This window comes from Haliaeetus albicilla, chromosome 5 (genome assembly GCF_947461875.1).
Source record: "Haliaeetus albicilla chromosome 5, bHalAlb1.1, whole genome shotgun sequence".
Lineage (NCBI taxonomy): Eukaryota > Metazoa > Chordata > Aves > Accipitriformes > Accipitridae > Haliaeetus > Haliaeetus albicilla.
In genome coordinates, this window is record NC_091487.1 from 11970504 (window position 1) to 11985066 (window position 14563).

The window sequence follows — 14563 nt, forward strand, 5'->3', positions numbered from 1 at the left end:
CAGATCCCCAAGGAACATGAACAAGTAAAAGGCCTGTGTTTGGGAAGAAGTTCGTCATTGTTTTGGAGATAGGAAGAAAGCAGTTTTCCTTTCCAGGCAACTCCTAGAGACTTGAACAGCAAGCATGCAGTATGCTAAAGAAACAAGGGCATATTCTTGCAACTTGGTAATTTTACACGGCATTTGGGAAGTAAGCTGTTAAAAATCTGTTTCCAATTAAAGTAATTTTTTTTTAATACCTCAAATACAGATTTACTCTGAAAGAACCTTTTGAGAACACTTTAAGAAAAATACTCTAAGTACAAACTTTAAATATCCAAAGTATGATACTGGTGCACTTTTTAGAAACAATTACATACTTAACAGGTGAAGTAGGAAGAGAGTTATTTCAGAAAACATTTAATATGAAACCTTTTGTAACTTCCATCGAATACAGATTTACATCATTTATCAGAACACTTTTTCAGTTCAGACAACAAAGTGCACTGCCAGGTGAAAAAAAATACATTTGGAGGAGTGCTTAAAATTTAGGAAGTGAAAGGATAGGTGACCATTCACCTGAGAAAGTACAATGACTGCCCTGAAATGTCTTATTGCTATTACAAAATGGAGTTTTCATGGAAAAAACCATACTGAGCAGCACAGGCACGGGCAGAGCACTGAAAGCCAATTGAACTCCAGTAGCACCTGGAGTTCTCAAGCCATGGCATGATACAGAATATACAGAGAATAAAATGCAAATTCAGGAATATTTACTACATTTAACAACTATGATTACCCTTTAAACTAGCATAATCAATATCAATGCTTAGGGGGAAAGAGAGGGGAAGTCTGCTGCCTTCACAGACTACAGATAACAAGAACTAACTTGCAAAATATTAAGGATTTTGCATTTTCACCTCGGGTCAAATCTGAACTGTGTACTATGAGAAACTATCAGCTCACTGCAAATTTAAAATGCAAATTTAGGCTCCAGTTTAAAGCACATGTTAAGTACATGCTTAAGTGTTTCACTGAAATATAAGCATAAAACAGTAATACAAAAAGTCAAGTAGATAATGCAGGATATTATCTACATAAGTCCTTGATGAAATAAACTGAGTATCAGCAGGAAACAATGCATGAAGAAATCTCTTCAGTCTAGTTTGCAAAATCAAATCCGGCTCACCACAGTGATGGTTAAAAAGTGGGGACCATCCCAAAGTATCTTTGTGTCCTACAGAAAGCTAGTTGGCTGTCAGAGTTCATCAAGGGCAGGCTTCCACACTGCATGTTAAAAGAGCAACAGTGGACTCCCTCTGCAGCAGAAGCTAGGAGACACAACTGGCACAAAGCCATCAAAAGCAATACAACCAGAGCCAAGTGGAAGCACGGTGGAAGAGAGCTGCAAGGAAAAGTTTTAACTGCTACTGCCTATGGCTGTAGTTTAGCAAGTTGGATGTTACAACAAAGGAGATCAGTAGCCAATTTGATTCCCACTTTTGGGTTTCAATACTGTGCACACCCAGAACGCAAAGGACAGTACTGCCACACATGCAGCAATACCCCAGAATGGCACTGACTCGGACATGGCGACTTGCATCAAAATACCGTCACTATTTGAGAGTCCTTTTGTGCTTTGTATCAGTCTGACCTAGTCTAATGTAGAGAACTTGGTCTGAAAGAAAAAGTCACTAATCAGCATTTAGCACATCCTTTTAGACTGCCTCATTCTGTAGAGGAATGGTGGAACAACAGAAAAGTGTTCTTAGCTGCAATCAATACTCATAAGCCAAAAGGACAAAGATACAATTTTAGTAGTTTAGCAGAAGCAGAAGAATGGAAGCGTTTACCCAAATTTTAATGCACAAGTCAACTACATTTTAAAAATTTGATTCAGACTTAAATAATAAATAGGTGGGCAAAATATAATGCAAGACTTACTCAGTAAAAGTGACTTTTTAATAATCTCATGAGATCTACTTAGAAAACAGGACTAATAATGTTCACAACCGTAAATCCAAACCCTTCACACACTTTTTTTTTTCTTAACACAGCAGTGAACTGTAAACCTGCATTTACTGATTATCGCTTCAGTTATTTTAAATATTAACTCAAGTGTTTCCTCCTTGGCCATTTCAATTTTTAGCACCAAAATTAGCCCAAAAAGAGGTACTGGTACAGCTTGATGTTGTAAATGAATTGTTTACATATAATACTTTATATATTATACACACATACTGTACATTCACACGTCCACACAAACAGGAGGCATATTTAAATGAATATATTCTGTGTTTCAATTTGTTGTCAAAGACTTAGGAGCAATGGAAATAAAGCAGAAGGGGTAATATTTTACATAGTAGGCAACTTTAATGCTGTAGTGCACTTATAAAAAAGTCCAACTCTCCCTCCCAGCTCAGCAGCTTTTTTTTTTTTTTTTTTAATATCACTATTCAGAAGGATGCAGAAGTTATTGCCTAAATGTTATTCTATACATTTCCATCGGAATTCTCGAAAACACTTGAAATTGCTAACTAATTTACAACTTAACTATTTTTCTTGTTACAGCTTTAACTCATTGGCAATTTTGGAAGCAATGTTTTTAAAAGCTATGGATGTTCCCGATATCCGCTTAAAGCGAACTCCATTCAGGGACAGTCTTGGCAGTTTACACACCTCCATCTCCCACTGTACAAGGTTTTCCGCATGCCCATCTCCATGGACACAGAAAAGCAAGAAACGCTCTCTTTGTTCATAGTCACAATTATTGGCATCCAGGACCTTTCGTATTTCCCTCATCATGTCATTGGGATCCATGGAGCTGGTGGTTTTCATGCTCCAGGTAAAACGCAGCGACCGAGGCTTGGCTTCCTTGTTCTCGTCCTTCTGATCCACAGCTACATTGCGGCTGAAAGACAGGAATTTATTAGTTAGCAGGGCCAGCTAACTTCTCCACATTTCATGTTAGTGAAGCAAACTAACACTCAATGCACACTACCGGTATTAGAGCAGCATCTAGAGGCTCCGGCTGCGAGCAATGCCCCGCTTTCCTAGCTGCTGTACAAACACACAGTCAAGGTGAAGCATTAGCTGTTGGGGCTGAAACAAAGGTATGGTACGACGGGCGACAACTGGAAGTCACTGGAGTCAGGAGCATGAGGGAAACGACCTTGCGGAGGTAGAACTACATGCATCACCTACAACTCAATTTTAAGGCAAGTTCTGCTCAAACCCCTATTCTTAGGCCACGCGGCCAGCTGAAACACCAAGTCTGTGCTAGAAGTTTCTGGAACATTCAAATAGCGTGACTTGTGACAAAAGGGTGCTCAGCCCAGGCTGTAGGAATGCCAGCCCATGGGAGATGCCCACTCATACGCAACGGGGATGAGCCTGTGCAGAAAGATCCTGGGGGTTCCTCTGCACCTCCTCCTGTGCAGCAGGTTGGAGACCAAGCACTGGGAGGGCCCATGGCATCCCACAGTAGTTAGCTGCAAGCAGGAGGAAGGACAGCAGGACCAGGGCTCCTTGCCAAGGGTCACCCACCTACTGTCCCAGGGCCAACATGTGCCACCCAGTTCTGGGCTGGTTCAGTTTCACTCTGGCCTTCCTGCACTGGTAAGTGTTTGAGATGATCACTAGAGACCCACCACATTGTAGGCTACTGGAGTTACCTTCAACAGGGAGGAAACTTAGAGATGAAGTAATTTGTTTAATACCAACAACCGATAGAGGTAAAGTGGTGAAATGTTTCGCTGCTACAAGCTATGCAGCTAAGCGCCTTTGAGGTTGAAATGCAGGAAGGAGAGTTGGAAGTCACTATCAGACACCGCCTCAACATTGTCAGTAAAGATGGCAAATAAGATGGTTACCATTACTGTCACAGTTTTAAGAAATAAAGCACAAAATATTGAGGCTGCATTTCCCAAGTCTGCAACTGTTTGTTTTTTTTTAATAAAAAAAAAAGCTTTTCCTTTTGTAAGGATAAATAAAGTTATACAGGACAAAGAAAATAAACGTTCCAGAAATTTCTAGTTTGCAATGATTCTTCTACTTCAATTAAAATCAGTGGTCACGCAGCTGAAGAATAAGAAACTATATTTGGACCTCCAGGGAAAAAAAAAATTACATATTTGCTTTATGAATATTTGCACACTGTCAGTTGCCTCTTCAAATTTACTTGCCCTCAGGACAAGAGACTTAAATACATTCACTGTCATGCTTCAGTATTTTCTGAAAATACGTAACTTAACTGACCCCAAACCATGCAGTTTAGGTCTCATGTTGAGCTTCAAAGTTTGACTTACAGTATTAAGTCAAGCTGCTCTTTAAAATAGTTGGCAATGGATTTCCGGTTACACAATGCTTTTCTTCTACCACCATGAAAAGCAGGCAGTTATGAAAAAGTTAAATAAAAAGCGATAGCAAGGTCAAAACTAAATAAATAAGATTTCTCAAAGATAACCTCTTTCATAATTTTATCTTCTATTAGAAAGATTTCAGTAACTGCAAGAGTCATAGAATTATGCTGTCAAATGCAGCTACATGATTTGCCAGATGTTATAAAATTCAGCAAGCAAATTAAAGAGATCTTTGTTTTAACTTTAAGGTTTTAATTTAATAAGGCTGTAAGAGGGCAGGGGGAACACCAACTTCTAGTCAATGCTCCTTTTATTTTTTGAAAGTTTTTTCTACCTGAAAACAGTTGGCAGAACCAGCACAAGTTTGATCATTTCTAGTATTTTTTGATATGCAGATTTTGGAAGAAGATTATAACATGAAAAATATTGTTTAACTTTCTGTGATTTTGGAGATGAGACATATCTTATCACCCTTCAGTGGTTATCCCACACGTTTGCAGCCTCACTAGAGACCACTTACCTACACATCTACAAGACAACAGCAAATTATAATGACTAAAATGCAAATAAACACACAAGGGAAAAGGCAACAGGAAAGATGAAAGTTTAGAACCAAGTCAGTCAGTGCTTTAATAGCCATTTTGCAGACAGAAATGCTGCTTTGTTTAGTTTCAAAGCCTTACACGAAACAAAAGCTGCTGCCTGAAGCCACTATGCCACGTAATCAAGGGGAGAAAGGTTCAAACTCACCTAAGTAACATTTTAAACAAAAATTTTACCCTCACCTTGAGCCCTCAAATCTCCCGTTCCTCTCATATTCAGTCGGGAGCCTCATTGAAAAGAATGCAGAAGCAAAAGGAAGTGGGAAAGAGAAGACAAATCTTACACTATAATATACAATATCTGAGTAGTTGCTAAAAGATACTGCAATCATACCAAAGGTGTGTTAAAATACAAAGCAACAAAGATGTAAAGAACTTCATAGGTTAGACCAAATTCAGAATATAGTGTCAAACCAAATGGAAGTCTATAAACTACAGTTTTTAAAAAGACCATAACTTATTTTTACAATGAATGTCTGTATATATTAATACTGTAGGACTCACTGAATAAAGTTGAACTTCTAAAAGCAGAAAATGTGAAACTAAAGTTACAAAGTGTATTGAAGTTATTGTATTATTTAGTAAGTACCTCCTAAAAGAGAAATAACTCCCAGTTATTTTTAGGCTAATGACATATATAAAGTTTTATCTGGGAGTACGATATATATTTGAAAAAATACCCTATTTACAGACAAGTCTCATCACCCTGTGTGTTTGCATGCACATCAGATCCGAGGTATTAGGTGTTTAAAACAATACCAAATACCTTAACGCAAAAGAACAAGATGCATATGTATTTTAACAAAAGTTTAGAGGTAAATCCAAGCTTTCTTAAGCTGTGGTAACTCTATCCTATTAATTCCCATAGTGACGCATCTTCCACATCTAAGAATAAACTTAAGCTTTCTGTCTTCTTGCATTGCTTAAAGCTACATTGCTGATCACTACCATTTTTAAAAAACATATTATCAAGCAGAATTAAGGGGAAGATCATCTTCCTCAACCTTCCCATTATTGCAGTACCATGGTTCGACATCTCAGCATTAATTCTGCTTCCAGGGAAGCTGCTTTTATAAGGCTCTTATCAAGACTACTCTAAGCTAGTACATGGCTTCACTGAATAATGTAAATTATTAAAGCAGTTTGGCTGGCAGGTGTCTAGGGATAGGAACGTAAGACGGTAAGCTTATTTTTTGATGCAGAGCAGTACTTAGATCAGGGTGTGGGGGGTGTTACGAGGCTTAATTTCCTCCTTCCTTTTGAGGGTTGTGGTGAGGGAACAGGCTTGCAAGAGGACTCTACAGTCCCTGTCACGAGGAAACAGACGCTGTGTTAGCACTGCAAGGAGCATGGTGGCAGCACTTGCTGTACAGGCTATGGAGCCTGCTCCTTGTTCAAAATTCACACTGCTATTGCAATAGAAATCCAATTAAGAAAGTGGTAAGTCACTCAGCTATGAGCTGCTTGTCACAACAGCATCTGATCAGAACCCGGCTCTCTGAGGTAGTGCACAGCACATGGTACGACAGAGTCTCTGCTATGAAACGTTTGCCATTGACTAATGAACAGCTGTCACAAGCAAAAAGGATAAAGATGATAATGAGAAGAAAACAACTGACAAGTCCTCAACTAATTCTAGCACTTCAAAGTGGGTTTTTAATGGTAGTTACTTTCATGAGATCTCATGCTACGTACCTATTGTGGATATAGGAGAAGGTAGAAAGAGATTTTTCAGGTCTGCATATACAGTCCCTGAACTCATCCTTGACAACAACTCTGTAGGACCAAGAAGGCAGTAGGTGGGAAGGGAGAAACCATCACATGTACCAGCTGAACAAATCCACACCTTTCAGGTGATCTGGGAAAGGCTCTTTTTACCAGGCAAAGCAAGCAACAAGTTTGAAGACACTGCTCAATTGAAAAATTGAGAGTACTTGAACTTTAAAGAGCCTACTGTGGACCTACGAAGTGGAAGACAACAGCTTTGTTAAGAGCTGTAAGCATTTATGGGGCTTTTTGTGGTTTGGTTTTTGGTTTTGTTGTTTTTTTGTGCGTTTTGTTGTTGGGGGTTTTTTTGTTTGTTTTTTTTTTTAAACTTGCCAAAGGTTGTAGAAAACAGGAACATAACCAGTCTCCCTGATAATGAATAGTCTTACTGTTACTGGAATCTGTCCAGAAAAGTCTGGGAGGGAAAATCCCTAATGATGTTCTTAGACCCTTTCATGGTTGAAATTAAGCCAAACTGTTCTCTTTCTAAACCCCTGTACTCTAAATCTAAGAAGATCATAATTTACAGAATACCTGCCACTTTGAAATAATAAACACTCTTTCGTGGAAGCCTCTCAGAAAATCCTTACTATGTTCAGTTTTTCCATGCGTCAATGCTCCATTCATTTAGCATGAGGAACTGCATTTGGTGACACGCATCCTCAAATACAAGCCATCATGTCAAGCTTTGGAGAGCTGTGTCAGTCTTTCTAGACGCTCCTTCCTTCATGAAGCACATGGTTATGGTCCAGTTCTACGGCCCAGCACTGGTGCTTCAGGAACAGTCACTTACTGTACTGCCAGTACTGTTTCAGTGCTTCTGACAGCAAGTCAGAAGCAGCCCTGAGGCCGCCCCACTGCTAATACAATCTTCACTTCTGCGGGAACTACGAATTGCTAGTTTATGCTCTGAATTTTCTGCTTTTGCTTGTATTTTTACATAAATTAATTTTATGGACCGAGATGCTTCTTGATCTTGAGAATGGAACAAATATAAAGGAAAGTTGTGTTCTCATTTGTCATGCAATGCCTATACACTATCTCCTTTATAATTTGTGAAAGGCTTTCAAAAATGTTTCCATACATCTGTCCTGAGTTATGCTGTGTTTTCTGTTCTTTACATCTTTGTACACTCTGTGTTAAAAATCCAAATAAACACAAAGAAAACTGTCTAAAAAGATACGGAAAACCAGCAAAAAGTGCAAGACTCTAAAATAAGATCAATTTATGGAAATGGAGAAAAGATGCTACAATAAAATCCAGAACATAGAAGGTGATTTTTGCTGTCAGAAAGTTAAGTTGGACTTCCACAATATGCAGACTGGCAAGGACAGTGCATGGTACAAGAGATACATATATATTTTATACCTCTGTGCACCAAGTACAGCATTAGAACTCAGTAGTTTAAAAAGGAGTGACTGATTGACTGATTATCTACTTTTGTTCAGCTCCGTAGAATGATGTTGCAGTAGTATATATACGTGCTATTCAGCTACAGTAGTTCTTTCAGTATCAAAGATTCATAGCATAAGAAGTGAGAAGAAATTGCCAAAACCCCCAATATTTTAAATTTTATTTTGTACCTACATACAAATTAGGTATGGAGGGGCACCATGCACACTTAAAACAGAATTTAAAAAGCAGAGTCTGGTCCTGTGTAGGTGGTGTAAGACTTTGCAAATCTCTTACTCAAAAGACATATTCATGGAAGCTGTAGCAGCTATTTCCACAATATTCTAAGATTCTTGGCCTCAAGTCAAAGGAAAATCTTTAAAAATTATTAAAAAAATAACTTTTTAAAGTCTCAAATTTGAACAGTAACCTTCTAGTTTAAAATTGTACTCATATTAGCATTTTCCATCTTTCTTCGGAGCAGCAGTGTAACAAACTTACACGTATCCAGTTGTGGAGGTTGCACAGATCACAACCCTTTGTTTTAAAAGCAATGTGACTAGAGAGGCAAAAGCTCCCTCTTACAATGTGGTATGCACCCCACAACTCATGACGCACAATGGGTTAAAACTATTTCCGCGGCTCAGTTTCATCTGTATGCTGTGTTGGACTGTTTCCTTCCTTAAAAGTTGGTGTGTGTTCTTTTTCTCAAGTCAGCTATGACAATGCCAGCCAGCCCAACCAACACCAGTTCTAAACATAAGTCATGTTTGGAAGAGCTCTGATTATTAATACGGTTGCATGGAATCTACTCATTTAAATCGGGTAGGGTACATTTAGACTGGAACTGTACATAATAATCCCAAATTTAGGCAGCAATTTACATGTCTCAGGTCGCCCTAATCAAAGTATTTCCTTGAAATGGTCTGACAAACTTCAAATTAGTCACGTGCATAGCCTTGCATTTCGAAAGTTAAAACAGATGTCTGGTTTTTGGCCCTGTCTCCCTATTTTTGATCAGTAGTTGGAAATTGAAGGTACTACCCTTTAAGAAGATCCAAGTTATCATACAACTGAACAGAGTGTTACAAAATTCTGCTGGAATATTTACCTGCGGATCAAAATTGTATCACCAACTTTCATGAATCATAATGGATTAACATGATATATAGCAGCTTGATTCATTCCCAAATTGTAAAACTAAATTAAATCCTTTGGGCTTGAAATGCAAATCAGACTTCTGAGCTTTTCCCTTTTGTCAGTAAATTTGCATAATGTTATACTTTTTGTTTATAACTGAAGTGCTCTATTTGCACTGCAGCTGCAACTCACTTCAGCAAATGCATCCCATTTTAAAATAAGTACACAGCCGTTGCATCTTCATTCAATCTTCCATACGAAAGTGTTATTCACAACCGTGTTCAGTTTGCCTTCTACTGTATCAACTGCAGACAACACTTCAAACTGATTTTTTTTATAAATTATCATAGAACAAAGAGAGAAAGAATGTAAATTTAGAATCACTTACCTTTATTTGCTTGTAACCTTATGTTTTGTTTATACTTTCATCATTGTTATCAAACACCTCATTCTTCAAACATAAGCATGCTAAGTGTATTAGTACAGAGAACAGAATTACTTTGGTACTACCAACTCTATCAAAGAAAGAAGAATTCACAAGGCATGCTTAGCATCTTGTTATACAGGTGCCACAGATTCTTAAGTATCATCATGAGTTAATGGATTTATTCTATGCTTTCCGCTCAAGAAAGAAAGTATTTAGTTCTCAGCAGAAAGTTTAGTTTTTCAGAAAACCAAGGCTAGAAAGCCAAATCTGTTGTTAATTGCAGGAGCCACTTTTTTTTAAATATAAATAAATCCTACCTTTTGATAAACCTGAATGACATGTTTCTAAAAGAAATTAAGCCAAAATAATAATTAACAAAAAAGTCTTGTACAAAATAAATTGAAAAAGCCATTTAGAGTGAAACATGCAAAAAGATCTCATTTAAAACGCGCAATGAAATTACACTTCAATACATTCTGAGATTAGGCAGAGGATTTAGGGTCTGAAGAGTCAAACTCTTAACATTGCTACTTCCAAACTTAATTTTTCTGGGAATATGCCACCAGTAGTTATTATGAATTAAAATACGTACTAGTGTCAAAACACTTTGAAACTCAATCTGCAAGGCCACATAAAAATATGTTTGGATTTTCTTCATGTATTTCAAATAGAAAGCAAAAATCAGTAACTCTACTACAATTAGATCTTGAGTATTTTCAGAGTTAGGTTTCTTCCTTCCTTCAGCACGTTAGGTCAGCCATGCTGTGCCAAAAACTGCCTTAAATATTTAGTTAATTTAGTGACAGAAGCTGTAACAATTGCCTACACCAGAACATATGTAGTTCATAATCAAAAGGATTCTGATTCCCCATAGAGAATGCTAAAATAAATTAACATGTTTCAAGGTTCTTTATAATTTATTTAGAGAGAAGAAACATAACAATGTCCTTTAATGGCACTATTCACCTCCTTAGTAGTCTGTACAGCACCTATACTAAACAGAGCCCCAACTATAAAAGGTCCTCCAAGTGCAAACTTAACCATCTCTAACAGTGCTATTGTATTACAACTGCATGTTATTTAATCAAGTTCAGATGCAATTTAAACTATTGTCAAAAGTAGTGGCAGAAAAACTTCAAGAAAACCACACTGCACTGCAAAAAGTTGAAACTCGGAGGTAGTGATAGAAGTTTGAATACTGCCTAAACAACTGAGTGAAAAGCTTGCATGTTCACAGTTTGAGCATCCACATTTGGAACGTCAGATGGAAAATTAAGTAAGGATATTACAAACAAAAGTACAGTAAGAAAGATGTGCCAAAAGAATGTGTCTGATTAAGACTTCACTTGACAAAAAGCAGATGATTTAATTCTTAAAAAGAAATTCAAATTAATCTTTTATCCCTCTCAACAGAAAAAAAAGGGGAAAAAAAGAAAAAAAAAAAAGAGAATTTCATACAGCACAGTATTTCCCAGGGAAGTGTTAGCTGGCAGAGAGCTGAGCAGGGTAAAACATTTACCAAAGGCTAGGCTGTCACATTTTTGTTTTTCACAGAAACAACTTCTAAATTTTTAAAGAAATTCAGTCTCTAAATTGAAATCAGCCAGTTGTGAAAAAATGCGAGTTTGGCTCAGCATTATTTTGTAGGAATTGGAGACTATGAAGAGGATGCTGAGAGAGAGGAACATATAATCACAGAACAGACAGGAAGGAAATGGCTTGGTGCTGATGTGATGTAAGCCTAAAACAAAAGCAAGCAGGCCAAGATCAGAATGATATATTAAAAAAAATTTCACCTGATGAGGAGGGTACGAAAGCATGAAGAATATCTTAAGGCAAAGATAAACAAACCCTCACTTCTGCAAACACAAGTTCTTGGTATCAGAGTGGTCTGAAGTATGCAGTATGTGAACCAACAGGTTTTAAATATAGAAGGAAAATGATGGTTTTCAATTTTAGGGTTTGTAGGAACTAATTTAAATCATACATGGATTTGAAACTAGAAGTCCAATTAGAATAAAAACTGTTAGTGCAGGAACAGCACCTACTTAAGCTAGGTTTTGGCTAGACCAACGTACCTTCACACCAAAATCAGAATCTGCACGTGAACTAAAGGTCAAAACAGGAATAAGTTCTTCAAGGTTTGACCAGACTCCTGCCTAGACTGAAAGCATAGTACTGCCATTATTTTAACATGACCTATGCTAGCACTACTGCCAAAAGAAACTTGTGTCTCCTGCCCCTACCCTTTCACCTGTGATAATTCTATTCATGTGTTGCCAGCAAAATTATTCTGGAAACACTGACAGCCTAAGTGATTGGGCAACACAACCTGAGCTTCTAATGCTACATTAAATATCAAGACTGCGATCCTAGTTTATGCTGTCTACTGATTGACCATGAAGTCAGAGCGAGCAGCTTTTGAACTGAGCTGAAATGTTTCAGCTCTGCAGCATTTGTACTTGAGACATGAGGATGAAGAGCATAGAAGAGCACAGACCAAACTGTCTCACTTTTTATCCCACTTGATTCAACTGCTAAAAACAAATGGCTTCTGTAACCAAAAAGAACTATGAAAAAATCATAAGCCAGTGCATTTCAAGTTGCAGAAATTGTTAAGCCATTAATCAGAGAATATGGACAAAACCACCTAAGCGATGAACTACTAGGTGTTTCTACTACCTGGTAAAAAGGAAATGTTGCATTACCATTTTAAGAGGCTTACCTTCTTGTTAGTTTTGAAGTTAGTTTACTGAACAGGTTAGTGGAACCCCTGGTTCGAGTCTGTGAGAGTGGTGTTGCTTCATGGGACAGACTGGGGGAGGCTGGTGGTCCGTTGTAGGTAGCAGTACGTCGCTCTCTGAGCTGGCCATGGAAAGTGCTCCGACTAGCCGTTCCTCTGGGAAAACGAATACGATCAGGTGTGGTTGCACTGCTAATGCTGTGAGTTGAAGCAACAGGAGTTCTTTGATCGGGAATAGTGCTAGAGCAGAAAAAAAAAAACAACGCTAGAACTTCTTTCCAGAAGCACTACAGTTCTGCAGGAAACACAAAACACTACGTTCTACAGTAAAGCATAAGCAGACACTTTTATATAAGGCCAGGGTTGGAAATATCAACATTATTACAGCACTGTATGGAATCAAAACTTGTAAGAAGTTAGGATTAAAAGGCTGCCGAAACAGAAACCTACATAGGCAGAAAAATGCAACAGGAGTATCCTGGAAAAGACCAGATAAACTAGGCATACAATGTTTCACTGAAGACTGATAAAAGAATAGACAAGTAAAGTTTCCTCCCAGGAAAGAGAAGCAGTAGGTAACTTTAGTGTCTCTCCCTCCACATTCTATATATTCATCTTTGAAAATCTTGCTAATTTGAAAGTATCCTACACAAAATTCTCTACAAGTGAACTGCTCCAAGTAGTGAAGTCCTTCAGGATACAGAGTTAAAGTCTCCCACAAACTTTGACAATAGGGAATGTCCAATACTCCTAACACTAAGAAAAAAATTAAGGTTCATTATTGCAGGATTATGTCACAGACAGCCTGACACACCACAAGACAAATGTAAACAAGACTAAAAAAAATGAGGAAACACACATCTTGTGGGCAATATATACTAGAACAATCTAGGACTAAAATTCCACAGCACAAAGTTAAGAAGCAGTGGGTATAAGTTAGTTTCACAACGATTTCAGGTTCTTACATAGGCCTGAAGTTATCTGCGCCATTGTCTATTGGAGGCAACATCATCTTCGTGTGCACAGAGGCTGACATGGACATCGACTTCTGATGTCGCAGCCGAACACTGGAGAAGGATGTAGTACAAACTGAAGCAGGGCTAGCTGCGTAAGCGAACATTTCTGTCAGGCTGTGAGGGGGTTTGGGTTCAGGCAGAGGCAGAAAGAAGAGCATGATGGACCAACAACAAACTACTGCATAGAAAAAAAGCAAACTTTTCCTTCTGTTAACTGATTTATCAAAGAACACGAACTCTAACAGCCCTCTTCTATGTAAATAGTAGTAACTACCCTACAGTCCCCTTAAAAAGCATCCTTACTATATCACTTGACATCTATGAAGTGATCATTCTCTTACCATTAGCATTAGTTTGCAGTGATACCCTCCTTGACATACAGAACCCGAATAACTCAGTGTTCTGTGCCAAAGCACTACTATAAAGCACTGATGTAACTCGTATTGGTCTTAACATTAAAAAATGCATTAAAAACCCCCACCAACTGCACTTTCCAAAAGACTGATGATAGCTCCATTACTGCAGCGAAATACTTTGTTTTCAGAATGTATCCATGTTAAAAGAAATCAGTGTAAGTTGGGCAAGCTCTCAAATCTCGATCCACATCTGATAACTGAGGGACTTCACAGGCGCAATCGAAAACAATATCATGATCTTTAACAAGTCCAGAGAGGCCCAAACAAAAAGGCTACTATAAATCAACCTGCACATGTAGGAAGCAATGAATAACACTCTGAAGAAAGAGGTATGACTGTTGAAGAGCGTCTCATATTGCTTGGCCATGAACCTTAAATTCTCCAAATTACCATTCAGGCTTTGAAGGAAGGTATACAGTGCTGTCTTAGCAGAATGGCCAGTAAGCTGCCAGCTGTATAATATGTTAAAATAGGAGCATGCGATCTTTTTCTTTCTTTGGGCCAAAATACTCTTTGCAGCCTTCACGTTATCTAGTAACGATAAGGATGTGAGAAAACTGACAGGCCACAAGATGTATTGGACCTTTCAGGCTACTACACCGTATGTCATTCATCTTGTTTGCTTTAAAAGTAAGGCAACTGTAGTTCAGAAATATTGTTCGAGGTTAAGAAATCATAATTGTCAGCAACAGTTTCATGACACTGCATGTTCACTTCCAC

The 14563-nt window shown here is 38.0% G+C and overlaps 1 protein-coding gene across 16 annotated transcripts in view; it reads right to left on the bottom strand.

The window, feature by feature from the left end:
- Nucleotides 1-383: 383 nt before the first annotated feature.
- Nucleotides 384-14563, bottom strand: part of MARK3 (microtubule affinity regulating kinase 3) — a 64413-nt gene continuing 50233 nt past the window's right edge. For 3 of the 16 annotated variants that reach the window (XM_069783368.1, XM_069783370.1, XM_069783374.1), the window contains 5 exons: nucleotides 13377-13541; nucleotides 12394-12651; nucleotides 9986-10012; nucleotides 5126-5170; nucleotides 384-2890 (listed from right to left, as the gene is read on the bottom strand). In XM_069783368.1, the coding sequence (XP_069639469.1) occupies nucleotides 2545-2890; nucleotides 5126-5170; nucleotides 9986-10012; nucleotides 12394-12651; nucleotides 13377-13541 (841 nt within the window). In that variant the 3' untranslated portion in view covers nucleotides 384-2544. The remainder of the gene's footprint in view (nucleotides 2891-5125; nucleotides 5171-9985; nucleotides 10013-12393; nucleotides 12652-13376; nucleotides 13542-14563) is intronic. The other 13 variants (XM_069783369.1, XM_069783375.1, XM_069783377.1 and 10 more) reach the window with 8 other exon arrangements.